This window comes from Ixodes scapularis, unplaced genomic scaffold (assembly GCF_016920785.2).
Source record: "Ixodes scapularis isolate PalLabHiFi unplaced genomic scaffold, ASM1692078v2 PGA_scaffold0__279_contigs__length_252992795, whole genome shotgun sequence".
Taxonomy (NCBI): Eukaryota; Metazoa; Arthropoda; class Arachnida; order Ixodida; family Ixodidae; genus Ixodes; species Ixodes scapularis.
Window position 1 is genome coordinate 247,164,003 of NW_024609835.1, and position 14,443 is coordinate 247,178,445.

Sequence of the window (14,443 nt, forward strand, 5' to 3'; positions counted from 1 at the left end):
GACTCAACTGTATATTGCTAATATGCCCGTCCTGTCACCATATGAAAATGACCCCATCGTGCATCCTTACGAGGCTAAAAACATTCTACACTTAAAGAATAAAGTATGTGGGCTATGAAAGGTGTTTTTTCTATTATATTTTCTACGCGGGCAGCTTTTATCGGGCACTTGTTCTCTGGCGTCTCCTTATTTTCAAAGGTTTCGAGCCTTTGGGTGATGTATTGAACGCAGAACAAGGATCTTCGCACATATTTATGAGCACAAAGAATAAAGCGGTACTTATCCCAGCTCAAAATTCTCATTAGATCCAATTGAATTTTTAACTTTTTTTAACTGGAACAAATGGGTTTTATTGGGTTCCAATTGGAAGATGCACTAGCCAATGGGTCTCACCAATTGGAATAATTTTTCTAGTTGGAACCTGAAGGGGTTCCGATTGGTTCCTATTGGTTTCCATTGGCAGTGACTAATTGGTTGTCCGAAAACCTAATTGGTGCCAATTGGAAATTCCAATTGGAATCTAACAGGAATTTTTAACAGGGATTTATTGCAAATTGGATTATATAACGTGGCTTTCAATTTATTTTGATTGTCTATATGCACAGGGAGTTACTGATCCAGTGTTACTGCATAGTTCTTGCCATCTCTCTTGGTTTTCCACATATCCTTCGTTCGTTTGGCATGAATATCCCTCACGCTAAAAAGCGCCGGCGTCGTATTCGCGCTAACAATGTCCGACAGTGCACATAGACACATGTGCAAAGTCGTTTTAGAACTGTTTTTAATAAAATGAATTTGAAAAAAGGACGCTGTCACTGACCAATTACCTTGTCTGCGTGATTGAGAAACATTCCAAGCTACCTAGTATGTACAAACTGTTAGCGATATTTGCTCTTATAACCAAGCGCAGGGGGAAACTACAATAACTTTTTACCATAGAAATATATTACTGGAAGTAAATTTTTGACTGGTTGCTGTCCACTTCAATTTGTAACAGTATACTAGCACCAGATGAACCTCTAGCATACATTATGATAACTCTACGAAGTCAACCACCAGGGTGTGAACATATTACCTGAGAGATATACAGTAATCCCTCGTCCTAACAAACTCTTTCTTTCAAATTATCGCTTTTATCGAAGTACAACGTTGTCTTGACCGAAATGCAGGCATTTTGAACACGATTATTCGAAGTGTATCGGCGGCCAACCACGAAAGCACGCAAGCGTACACGGAGGTGCATGCAGAGCTTTTCGTTCCCTTCTCCGCCGAGGTAAAGGGCAAACTGGGAAAATGGCAAACAAGCAAGGGGCTCACCGGCCAGAACTCCCACCGACAGCTGGGCAGACAGGGCACTCTGGAAGCCGTGCTCGTCCGTCATTCGCACGGCCACGTGGTAGGTGTGGCCCCCGGGCACGCTGGGGATCGTCAGGGGCGGCTGCGACGCATTGTACGCCTCCGCCTCGGCCATGTCCTCCCGCCTTGACAGCAGCACCATGTAAGCCACCCTGCACGGGAGGGGCCCCGACTCCTCCGCACACTCGCCGGTACCCTTGCACTACAACTATAGGCAGTTCTTGCCCCCGTTACGATGCAGACGAGCTACAATAAGACTCACTCTTATATTTCTACGCCGCCGATATTCGGCTCATATTTGAGCCCCCCAAAAGGCGGCTCAAAGTTATCTTTTATCCCCTTAAAGACCGACGACCAGTTCGGGCTTTCCATGTTTCCCCGCTTCCCCCTCTCCCCCTTCTACACTGTCCACCATTACCTGTTTCCTCCTCCCCCATAGTGAGGGGGATCTCAAATCTGGTGGTTGGCCTTAAAAGGGGTTAGACCAAACATAAAATGTGAGATAACTATACTGCTAGGACCCATTGTACGTTCCTATATATTTTCGCTAAAATTTGTTCAGTAAATGGCACGAAAGTTTCGCAGATAAATCGATTCATGTGCGGAGCCCTCGGATCCACCGCATTTGCAGAGGCGGCAACGTTTGCCGGGTTGGTGACGCACCTCGCCCAGTGCGCGGCATCCCCTCACACTCCCAGACGAGGCTCTCTTGGCGCCTCACGCCTCAGCTTTCTCGTTAGCGTAGCAGCTTGGGCGTGTTGGTTGCACATGATTACACACACCACAGCGCACTATAACAAACAACACTCGCACCTTACGCACGAAAAATAAAGCAAAATTCAAACAAACCGCGCTGACTGACAACTCTTTTTATATAACTTTGTCTTCTTCAACCTCTAGCACCACCGATTTTCCCAAATCACGCGGCTTGTTTGAATTTTGCTTCATTTTTCGTGCGTAAGGTGCGAGCGTTGTTTGTTATAGTGCGCTGTGGTGTGTGTAATCAGCTTTCTCGTTTGCCTTTTGCGTTTCGAGCGTGCGCTTTTGAGAAGACGACGTATTCGGTATTGCCCGCTTCGTTGGAGTCTTAGAGACCGATTGCAGCGGCAACGAGTGATTGTCATCGAGAGATGCTGAAAGCTGGTCATTTTGACTTGGACCCCGCAGGCAATCAGCTCCAACGACAACGAGATTGTAACGGACAAACTAGCTGTCATCCGCGACAATTTCGCACATGCATGCAGGGTGGAAGGGGGCAAGAGCAGCGTTGGAGTAGCCGAGTTGCGTGAGAGGGCGCTATCCTACCCTAATGAAAAAGCCTTCTACTACAGATCACCATGGATGGATGTTAATGGCCCTTTGTAACGGGCGCAGTAGCCTGTGCCACCTAGAATGAGTCTAAAGAGACAAACATGCGATGGTGTGACCAACTTGGGCAGTGTTGCCTGGTCGCCAGATAAAAATGATCGACATTAGTGAACTGATTATTGCAATTACTAATTTACTAGAGCTCTAACAATCGCGAAGCTTTGTGCATATCTAAGTGGCCAATACCACCTAGAAGAGACAAGGCCCGCGCATGACGTTAGTAGATCCCGCCCCAAGCGGCAAACAGCCCTGACGAGAGGAGGGGCGGAGCACGGGAGAAAAGGGATCGCAGCGTGGCGAGCTCGGAGCCTCCGCTAGCAGACCAATTCCCCGCAACGCATTCCTTTTGCCTATTTCCGTGCGAGGTGACCAATGAAATGTCACAGGCTGATTGGAATGTTCATAAATAGGTGCCACCTCACAAGTGAAGGACATTTTCTTCGCATGGGAAAGATGTTAGAGCTTTCAGGTTGCAATTTCGGGGCTCTCCTGAAGAAAACACCCTGTCACAACTTATGTAAGCGAGACAAAACGCGAATGTATCTTTGCATTGTCTTTTGAAAAAAGGGCAATGTACCAAAATTTTAGAACGTAGCTACATTTCAACTTTACTGTTATTATCAGTCAATTTGTTTCGTTGTTGCAGTTCCCATTTCTCCTTGCTTATAACCGTTTTGTCAAATAGACGAAGAGGATGAAGAAGCAAAACAATTTCGAACCACGTACGTTATTGCGATCTCAGTATGCTCTGGAAGAAGTTGATTGTGCACATGCAAATTTGACGCTATCACTGAAATTAATAAAAACGGAGTCACAAAAACAGCAGACTTCTTGCGCGTCCAAAAAAAGAAAAAAACAAGAACAGCGTCGTAGTGCAAAAAAACAACAAAAGGATTGTCAGCGCCCGGGCGACTAACGTCTTCATCGCCTTCTACGCTAAGAGTTGGCACCCTCTGGACCGCCGTCAGCAACTCTTTCCATTTTTCAGTCCACTTTCTTTTTTATTTTTGAGGAGCAGCTTCGACGTGTTCGACATCGCATTCTTTCTTCCTCCTGTTTTTTTTTTCTATTTTTTATTGTGTGTGTGTATGTTTTTGTTTACTTGACGTTCGGACCATCGCGCATTTTGTTTTGCCCTGTTTGGACCTAGTTTTTGCTCTCTTCACTTGGGGGCGCTTCCTACCGCCAGTCCGTCTGCTACGCTGCTCCCGGACATTTTGAGGGCCGTCTGCAACTTTGTTGTTGTTTTCTTCTACTCTCGTCTGCGATAACCTCCTATTTTCGCCTTCGATGGAGTTTCTAATCCAAAATCTACATACATGCTTTTTGGCATTTATTATATATATTAAAAAGTGCAAGCTCATTATACATTTATATTTGAATTTTATTTGTCTACGCCGGAACGTCTGCTATGGGTCATCGTTTGTTGATCAACCGGCCGCCTTCGGGCATACACCAGCGCATACTTGGAGATGGCAGGCATGTCATGTGCGATGTGTTAGAAAATCCTTCTTCCGCTTCCCGAAGCTCGAAAAAACGTGAGTAATTAAGCTGCTGCAACATTAAAATAAAGCTAAAACAAACCACTAAAAAAAATAAAGAGTTTTTTTTTTTTATGCTGCTCCTTTCTATTTTTTTTCTTTTTTCCCTAAGCGCCGCTATGATCGTCGTCGTTGAAGGAGTTTTTTGCTGGGTGATTTGTATCTTTCTATCGTCTGCTAACGTTTTGTTTTATTCGCCGTTGTTTGCTACTTGTTCCACATTTCTCTTTATTTTCGCCTGAGAAGGGGACCCCATCTTTCCTGCAAAGTTTGGAAAGCGTTTGCACGGTCATTTTTTCGCTACTTTTTTTGTTTTTGTCATGCTGCAGCGGCTGGTTCACTTACTCTGGTAATCTTAACATGTTGTTTGTGTACGTTGTAATGATCACCTATTTAGTTAAGAAGCTGTGACAACAAAGTCTGTAATGGATCAACAGTGTAACCTCTAATGACGTAGTTCGAGTAGCTAAACGCCTTTCTTCCGCTTCCCAGATGCACTCCAAACTCTTGTGATCCCCTGAGTGGCGTTTGAGACCTCTAAATAGACTGCTTTATCTTTGTTTATACGTGCGTTGTTATTTGATTGTCATTGCAGTTCCGATCAGTGAATTCCGCTTCGCAAGCAAAGTGACCGTAATGAATTGTTTCAGCTGTTAGTGTTACGAAACGGGGATTGCAAAGCGTCTGCTTACGTAGACTCCGAGTCCTCAAGAGGCGTTCGCCGCTGCGCTCCCGTGGGTTTTCGGAGGAACTACGCCGCATTTTCTGGCCGCCACAGCTAAGTGCACGACTGCTTAGCGCGAGCTAATAGCGAGCTACCACAGTTCACTAGCAACGTGCATGCGACACCATTAAGATTGCCGATCTTAGCAATGTAAGCTCGTTCTGAGCACGACCACTGAAGCAGGCGATGGAGTAGACGATGTAGCAGACGATGGTGCTCATCCGGGCTACCTAGGGGGTGCTGAGGGGATCTACTAGTGATGACGTTTAGAGGAGGAAATGCGCAGGCCTTGTGTTCTAGGTGGTATTGAAGCAGCCTATGAGCATTTCATTTCAAGCATAATCTACCCATTTATTTTTGTGTCTTAACCCTTTAATACAGTTTGCAATACCTAATTGCCGAGTTTAATAACGAATTTAATTTTTATATTACAAAAACCAAATAACGAATTTATCTTTAATCCAAAGTAAATATCTTGAGATGCCCCACCCCGGTAAAGGTAACCCGCCCCCTATGTTTGGCCTGATTTGCTATTTTTTCAAAAACACCAAAAGAGAACCCACTTTTAGTGATTGCAGGTCTTTGCCCAATGATAACCTCGGCAGAAATGGTGCTACTTAACCATGGCGGGAGATATGCGAACACTGCTCACTGGGCAGTCGTCTTTGGTTCGTTGCCCCTCCCTGCAATCGCAAGTTGCGCAGGTCACAAAATCTAAAACCGAGTCTCATTTTTACAGCAGAGCTGTTAAGGGCTAGTTTCCCCAGTATCGTGTCTGCGGGCAAACAATTGTCAGCACAAAACTCTGGACAACTACCGCCACTTATGAGCGACAGTGGAAACCAGACAACCAGCTTGCCGGTTGTCCGATTACCGCCATCGCTCATAGATGGCGGCAACCTTTCGAGCCTTTCCACTCTGGCTTGCCGACTTGTGGCCGTCCATTACTTCATTCCCAGCATAGTACAGCTTCGCTGGTCTTCCTTCTTCACCAGAGTGGAAGGGCTGGAAGTTTTTTCAACTTTTTTCATTGCACACCTAAAGTTAGCATACTCTTTATTTTCAGCCAATTTGCTCTCGATTTTAGGTGAGTAACCTCTTGCGATATTGCAGTAATCATATTCTCACGAAGACGTCCTCCGAAGGATAGCATTTCTCTCTGGAAATTGTGAATTTTCAAACAACAAACAAATACGCTAAAGAGTGATTGGTGCAAAAATTGAAAAAAGAATCGGGGCCCAGGGGCCCAAGATTTTGAGCCCAATGTTCAACCGCTGTGCCGAGAGGCATCAAGCGACGGGTGTTCAATGCTATAGCGTTTCTTTTGCTGCACCGCGAAACGTGCTTCGACTTTTGCTCCTACCACTCAAGGGCTCGTACAGTCGAGGCACCAACGAATGCAAGGAGCTTGTGTCTGCCATTGTGCAAGGATTCCTTTCAACAGAGAGCGAGCCTTCGAAAGTTGTCTAGGAGAGAAGTCATACGCTTGCTCGAACTCGCCAGAATGCCCCGCAAGCGAAAGGAGCGCAGTGACGAGGACATCGCTGGAAAGGAGTAGGGGGCTGCGCGGGACGAGACGGCGGAAAAAAACGCCTAAGGTATAGACATTTTCTGTTTCCCGTCGTTTTCAGTCATATGGGTTCTGTATCTGGTAGGTAAGACGAAAAAATAAAATATTTCAACCCGGAATGTGTGAGAAAACATAGGTGAGACAAAACAAGAATGCGCAACAATCGCACAATTTTCGTAAACACATTCCAGCGGTGTGGAGAGATCAAAACAATGTTGTACCGCACTGACATTCAAGATGGCTGCGCCCTCGCGGAAAAAGTGTAAACTCACGTTCCGCTACGAACGAGTGCCCATCAGCGGACTATGGCCGAAGGGCCGAGCCTTTTTTAAATACCGCGGGCTTTTTTCGGGTTTCGGCGAGATATACGAGGAACAAGGCTCCGTTTCTGTGGTGCTTCGATGCAGGCTGGGTCAAAATGCAATATTATTTGGACCCATCTTGTACGAAGGCCGTATTCCTCCGATCAAAGTGAAATGAAATTAAGGTGGCCGAGCGTGTTAGCGCACTGCAGAAGCCAATCCTTGCTCATTTCCATTTAAACGAGCACTACCGCATGCTGCACCATAAAAAGATCCCAGGCTAGCGGTTGTACTTCTACAGCCGAGTCGCCAGATGCCCATTGGCGTTGCGTAAATGTATGCACGCCCCAATTATTCGTCAATAACTGGGTTCCCTCACTCCCCCTCAGTCCTAGTGGAACGAACCCACCTCGATTCCCTGCCCCGAGCGCCGTTCACTTTTCTCTGGTATCTCAATGGCACGGCAAGCAGATTGAGCCTCGAAGCATCGACGGTTCTGTTCGGCGATGTCCTCGTCGCTCCTTTCTCTTACGAGGCATTCCGAAGAGTTCCCCTTTGACTTCTATCCTAGACAACTTTAGAAGGCATGCCCTCTGTTGGAAGAATCCCCGCACGACGAAGGACGTAAGCTCGCATTCGATTACCCCCCTGCTCCTCGAGTCCTCGTGTGGCGGGAGAAGTAGTCCCAGCTACTTGCTCGCGCCACTTGCACCCTCTGCCGTGTCCTTTTGCGAAAGATGCGTCGATGCATCCAGAAACCGCCGCTTCGACCCTCGACTTGATGGATCGGCGTTGAGCTCGCTGCCTTCGGGTTTCATTTCCCTCGGAGGATGTTCGGAATTTTCCTCTTTCTTCTTGTGCACTCGTCACTGTCCTGTGCATGCGCATTCGTTTTGTCTTACAAATCCCGATTTTCTCGAGGGAGGAAAAGGGAGCGACATGGTGGGAATAGAGAAACGTCTAAGTAAAGGTGTCGACCGGTTAGCCCAGAAACAGTGAGGGGGAGCTTCCAGACACGTAGACAGGATTCTAGGACCCAGAGAAAGATCCGAACCTGTGGCCGGCCAGGGTCGGGGGCAGGCGGGGTTCCTTCCAGTGGACGAAAAGGCTGCCGTTCATCTCGGGCACCACGGCCAGCTGGAGGGGCGCCGGCATCTCGGGGCCCGCAAACTCGGCCGGGGCGCTGAGCAGAGCCCCCGGCCGGTCCGTCGACACCCGCACCGAGTAGGCGCCCCCAGGGTGGACCCCCAGGGTGGCCGACAGCACGGCCGAGGAGGTGGGGGGCACTGCCGTCACCGTCCTCGACCCCGTCTGCTTCTCCTCCACAAAGACCTGCGAGCCGGTCCCCGCCCGAGCATGTTCTTGACCGGACGTTACTTAAAGTGGCCTTCTCAGGCTTGCCCTCATTGGCAAGCCTCCAGCCGTGACAGTCGGCCTAGTTGCTAGGCCTTCCGTTGCAGGACGTACAATACCGTTTCGTTTCAATTAGAGGTGCAAGTTTCGTTACTAAGCAGGTATGTTAAGTTCTGCACTCATATATCACCTTCTTAAATGACATTCCTAGGGACACTCAACTACAGCTCTGCACAGGCCGGGCCAAACCAAAAGAGGCCCGTCCCGGCTCGCGGGCCGGACCTGGGCTGGGTGGCACGGATTGCTCTGGGCCCAGGCCAGGCTCGGGAAATGGTGCAGCATTTCTGAAATGTTGAGAAGAAAATGCTAACACATCGATCATTTAGATTTGAAAGAAATGAAAAAGCCGAAATGAAATATACTAAGACGCCACTAAAAAAATCTTAAAAAGCTGTCTTGGACTAAGAGAGCCCACTAATGGCTTGCATCCCAGCCAGAAGCACCAGCAGTGAAAAAAAATTCAGCACAGCTAGTAGATTTGTCCCGAATGAAAGAAGCTTGAAGCAAGAGGCTCTGGACGATCTCTTGTTTCTACGTAAAAACACATAAATACTAAAAATTTGTAAGCCATCGCGGCTCGAGTTCATACTGGACTGTGTAGAATCTGCGAGTCTTATATGCTAAGGAATGTCTCGAAACTTTCCTACATCTTTTAATTGAGTGCTATTAAAATCTCTACATTGACGTTCACATTTTTATGCCAACACGTAACCTCTCGACAGCTTCTTTTCCATAAATTAGGCTAAATGAATCAAATGCACCAACATCATCCCTAGGCAGCATTAAATTTAAGAGACTAGGCACGGTTCCTGACTGGCAAGCAATCGGCTCGCAAAAGCTGTCGGACGTCGTCATCCCGCTCGTGGAACATAAGAGGAAAGCAGCGCGAGTAATTCGAGCGTCCTTGCGTCGTCCCGACTCCTGGCTGCCCAAGCTTCCTTGTCAAGCTGGACAGCAATCTGCAGTAGAACGGGCCCTTTTCATCACCGCCGCTGCGACGCCGCCAGACTCATGGTCGGCGATAGCGCGACACTCGCACCACGTGTCAACAGGTGAAAATTGACTTTAAAAGGAGACGAGGAATGTGGTGGTCGGAAATGCGCACCTCGGCAGAGCGAGACGGCAGAGCCTCACCTTGTAGCCCGTGGGGCGGGGCAGGCGGGGGCAGGAGGCCTCCCAGCGCACCAGGGCATGGTCCTCTTGCAGCGCGGCGGAGACTGCCCTGGGAGCCGCCACAGGGCTGAACTCCGTCCGGGCCGTCGCGGGCTCGCTCGGCGGGCCTGGCAGGGGCCCCCCAGGGGAAGCCACTGCCACGCGCACCTGCACGCCAAGCGCAGGCTCACTCCTTCCGGCCAGACTCGGGCACCACGAGTGCCGGGGGCGAGCGAATGCTCGTACCATCCACCTCAAACAAAGTTTACCCGACCGCAAATGTTTTTGTGAATCCGCGAAAGAGAACCTTTACGGCCTCGAGTAATCTGTCCCGTCGAGCACGCTCGTTACTTATCGCGAATAATACCGCATCGTTCCCGGTCGACCTCGACCCCGCTTTCTAGATAATTAAAGCCGATTTCCTAAAACCCCGGAGAAATTGCCCGTCTCTACAAAAGTCCAGACTGTGGACCTTGCAATCTGCAACAACAATCTGCGACAGAAAAAAACGAAGGAGGTAACAAATTAGTGGACGATTGTTGCGCGTGACTCTCACTCGGTGGTCATGTCGACTCACTCGCATTGCAGTGTCACGTGACATCGCGTGACATCACCAGATGTCAGTTTCGAGTGACAATGATATTGTGGCGTCATCCAAGTTATGTGGTCGATAAAGAGTTACATAATCACATGACACTGAAGTTGAGTTATCTGGTATTGTCACAACGGTACGTCGCACGATCATATAACCCACAGCTGCACCATCCATCTGACCATGTGCCCCATAGTGGCGCCAATCGCAGCATCAATCGAGTCATCCACACGCGTCCTTACGCGCCACTGCACTGCTCCGCGACAGCGTGTGAGTACACCTGCCGAAGATGCTTCGAGCCCACTTATGGAAGGCGGCAGTTTCTTTTCTGTTCGTTGGCCTGCAAGTGCAGACTTCGTGCAAATGTGTTTCAATCCTAACAAAAAATGTTACTGGCATGTTCATTCTAGCAAATGCGATAAAATGTGGTAGCTTTACAGGAACCTAGTTAGTAAAAACAATTAGGAAAGGAAAGGAAAAGGATAAGATGTCCTTAGTAAGTGTGAGACGTAGAAGACAATAAAAAAGCTGACCAAAAAATGAAGTCGCTACATCTTTCTTCACAAGGATAAGATGGTTGTAATGTGCCGTGCACACATCGAAGACAATCTCAAGAACGATGTCAATGACGACGTCAAGGACTGCGTTTAGAACGACCTCTACAACAACCTGTAGGACGACCTTGAAGATGACATCAAGGACGTCAGCCTCAGTACCGACGCTTATGCAACCGGCACATCCGCGAACAGAGCTCACGCAACTGGCACTTACATGACTTTATGTACGCAACCTTGCACTTCAGCCACGGGCATTACGTAACCTTGATTAAGCGACCTTGAGGACATGACCTTCAGGACATGACCTTGTGGACAAGGACATGGCTTTGAGTGTGGTTGGGCCTAGGAAGCGACCACTTTAAAATAAATTTAGGTTATATGCTTTGGTCATGCCTCACGCACCGGCCATGCTTCGGCTTCGGACATGAGTGGGCGAGGCAGCTTTTCAACCATGCGGACGTCGTCTAATCCTGTCGTTTTCATACTGCAGATCTTCGCCTTGTTCACGCTGTCAGTGAACTATACCGGCCCGCCTGGATTACAGGGATACAAGCAACACCAGCAAACGCAGATTGTGTCCGCCCCCAGTGAAGTCGGTGGACATTCCGTGCCTCACCAAGAATTTCTTCTGGTTTCGCCTACGTTTCATCGTGCCACCGGATCGACATCGTCATCATCGGAATCTTCACAAACCGCCCCCCTGCTTGGCGCGGAATTCGTCAGTGGGCGAGGCAGCTTTTCAACCATGCGGACGTCGTCTAATCCTGTCGTTTTCATACTGCAGATCTTCGCCTTGTTCACGCTGTCAGTGAACTATACCGGCCCGCCTGGATTACAGGGATACAAGCAACACCAGCAAACGCAGATTGTGTCCGCCCCCAGTGAAGTCGGTGGACATTCCGTGCCTCACCAAGAATTTCTTCTGGTTTCGCCTACGTTTCATCGTGCCACCGGATCGACATCGTCATCATCGGAATCTTCACAAACCGCCCCCCTGCTTGGCGCGGAATTCGTCAGTGGGCGAGGCAGCTTTTCAACCATGCGGACGTCGTCTAATCCTGTCGTTTTCATACTGCAGGTGGGTAGTCGTAATTACTATTCGAAAGTGAAAAGCGACTATTTGTGTCTCGTAGTGCTGCCTCGCCCGGAAGCATTGTGTCTTTGTGTTTCCGACTGTGTTGATGCATTGTGTTCTTTGATTCTTCTTTTGAGCGGGGATATTGAGTCCAACCCGGGACCTAGGACTGAGAGCCAAGGCAAGCAGCTTGACGAAATGCTGAAGCTTCTTCATGAAGTGAATGCTCGTACCCTTAAGTTTGAGGAGGGCCAGAATGGTCTTATGGCATCCGTTAACGAGATAAAAAGCAACCAACAATCGATTGAAAAACAACTCGTTGAAGTAAACAATAGACTAACTGTGGTTGAAAACAAGGCCTTAATGTCCGACGAGTGGCAGAATGAACTGCGGGTAGCACAGCTGATCGCCAATGACACAAAGAAAGAAAATACGCTCCTACGCGCCCGAGTGGATGAAATGGAGGACAGGTCGAGACGGGACAACTTAATTTTCCATGGAATCGTTGACACTCCATCTGAGACATGGGCCCTCTCCCAAGAGAAAGTACGGGAGGTGCTCCATCGGGAAGCTAACATGCAGATTGCTGAAGACGGCATAGCTCGGGCTCATAGACTCGGCGCCTTTGTCGCGGGAAAATGTCGCCCAATAGTCGTTAAGTTTGCGTCTTACAAGCTTCGAGAAAACGTGCTGGTGGGTAGATCAAAATTAAAGGGCAGCAGTGTGTCTGTCAGCGAGGACTTTTCGCCAGCTACGCGTCACGCGCGAAAGGTTTTGATTGAATTTGCGAAGGCGAGAAGCCCGGACAAGTACTTTAGCTTACGGTACAATAAACTTCACCTTGATAAAAAGATTTTTATGTACTGCTCAGACAGTGACAATGTGATTGAAGTTGGTGATCGTTTTGTACCACGCCGCGCAAATCCTGATAATAGCGCGGCTGCTGAGTCAGTGCCTTCTGCTAGCTCCTCGTAGCAACCCATAAATAAGCAAAGTCGGCAAAGGCCTTGTCAATCATTTGCTAATCTTTCAATGTTTTTCGCCAATGTAAGAAGTGTCATGAACAAGCGTGATGAATTGTGTGCGATTATTGACTCTTCATCATCTGATATCGTAGTACTAACAGAAACTTGGCTTTCGTCTCGAATCCGTGACAGTGAAATATTTGCCTGCGAAAAAAAGTTTAATATCTATCGATACGACAGGGAGTATAGATCAGGGGGAGGAGTATTGATTGGAATTAACGAGACAATTGAATCATTTTATGTAAATATTGTAACTGAGCTTGAGTTTATCTGTGTTTGCTTCCACGCGGGAAATAGGCGAATTGTACTTTGTGCTTGTTATAGACCACCTAACTGTTCCACTGGCTTTGTCAATGACTTACATGATGCGCTAAATATGGTTACTGCAAGATTCCCAGATTCTCCGATATTTTTATTAGGCGATTTTAATTATCCGAATATTGATTGGTCAGATACGTGCCCTTCTCTCAGTTGTCATTCCTCTGAGTGTTCCAATTTCTTAAGCTTGTGTGCTGATTTCAATCTTTTACAACTCGTCACTGAACCCACACGAGTCGCAGCTACGTCAGCCAATATCCTTGATCTTGTTTTAACTAATACGCCGGATCTTGTTTCTTTAGTGTCTCATTTACCAGGTGTCAGTGATCATAGTTCATTATACATATCTCTGACGGTTCCTAAGCACAACTCCTCTAAAGTGACTAAATGCATTCGCGACTATAGCAAAGCGAACTTTGAAGCTATTAATGACCACTTAGCCCTTTTTCTAGATGTATTTATAATTAACTTTTCTGAACGCACCATTCAGGAAAACTGGACCCTGTTTAAGAATCAAGTGGCGCTGCTCACGGATAAATTCATTCCTCTCCGTTCGATAAGATCATACACTCATTCACCCTGGTTTAATGTGACACTAAAAAGGCTTTCTAATAAAAAGAAAAGATTGTTTCGCTCTGCAAATGAAACAGGCTGTTCAAAACGTTGGGAGACTTATCAGAACGCGTATGAGGCTTACAAATCTGCTATTCACGATGCGAAGCTTGTGTATTTTAATCAGACTTTGCCGAATATGTTGTCTACTAATCCTAAGCAGTTCTGGAACATTATTGGTGATAACAATTCGAACGAAATCTCAATCAGGGTGGATGATTCTGTTATACCTAGTGAAGACTGTGCTGAAATTTTAAACGCGGCTTTTGTTAAATCTTTTTCCAGTGCATGTAACATGTTACCTTTTTCATTACCTCAGTGCAGCTTCATGCCTATGGAACATTTCGAAATTGATCCCATTGGCATTGTTCGAATAATCGATAATCTTAAACTATCATCCAGTGCTGGTGTCGATAATATTAACTCCAAATTTTTAAAAAACACAAGTGTATATTCTTCCATCATACTGTCAAAAATATTCACCCAATCGCTAGATCTCGGAGTCCTCCCAGACGATTGGAAAGTTGGGAAGGTGGTTCCATTGCACAAAGGAGGTGATAAACATTCCCCTAACAACTATAGACCAATTTCTCTCACTAGCATACCATGTAAGATACTTGAACATGTCATTTATTCTCAGCTTGTTAATTTTTTGGAGTCTAACATGTTTTTCAACGCCTCTCAACATGGATTCCGAAAATCATTTTCCTGCGAGACCCAGCTTTTATTATTTACTAACGACTTGCATTCTGTTCTTGATAGAGGGTCCCAGATCGACTGCGTATTTTTGGATTTCTCGAAGGCGTTCGATAAAGTCTCACACGAGTTGCTTTTGTTG

At 47.2% G+C, this 14,443-nt stretch overlaps 1 protein-coding gene across 1 annotated transcript in view; it reads right to left on the reverse strand.

Annotated features, from left to right (window-relative positions):
- The window catches only part of LOC8025626 (sortilin-related receptor), a 286,962-nt gene that overhangs the window by 7,488 nt on the left and 265,031 nt on the right, over nucleotides 1-14,443 (reverse strand). Inside the window, exons 37-39 of the mRNA XM_029971324.3 lie at nucleotides 9,409-9,594; nucleotides 7,916-8,193; nucleotides 1,318-1,508 (exon numbers count right to left, since the gene is read on the reverse strand). Coding sequence (XP_029827184.2) covers nucleotides 1,318-1,508; nucleotides 7,916-8,193; nucleotides 9,409-9,594 — 655 coding nt within the window. The remainder of the gene's footprint in view (nucleotides 1-1,317; nucleotides 1,509-7,915; nucleotides 8,194-9,408; nucleotides 9,595-14,443) is intronic.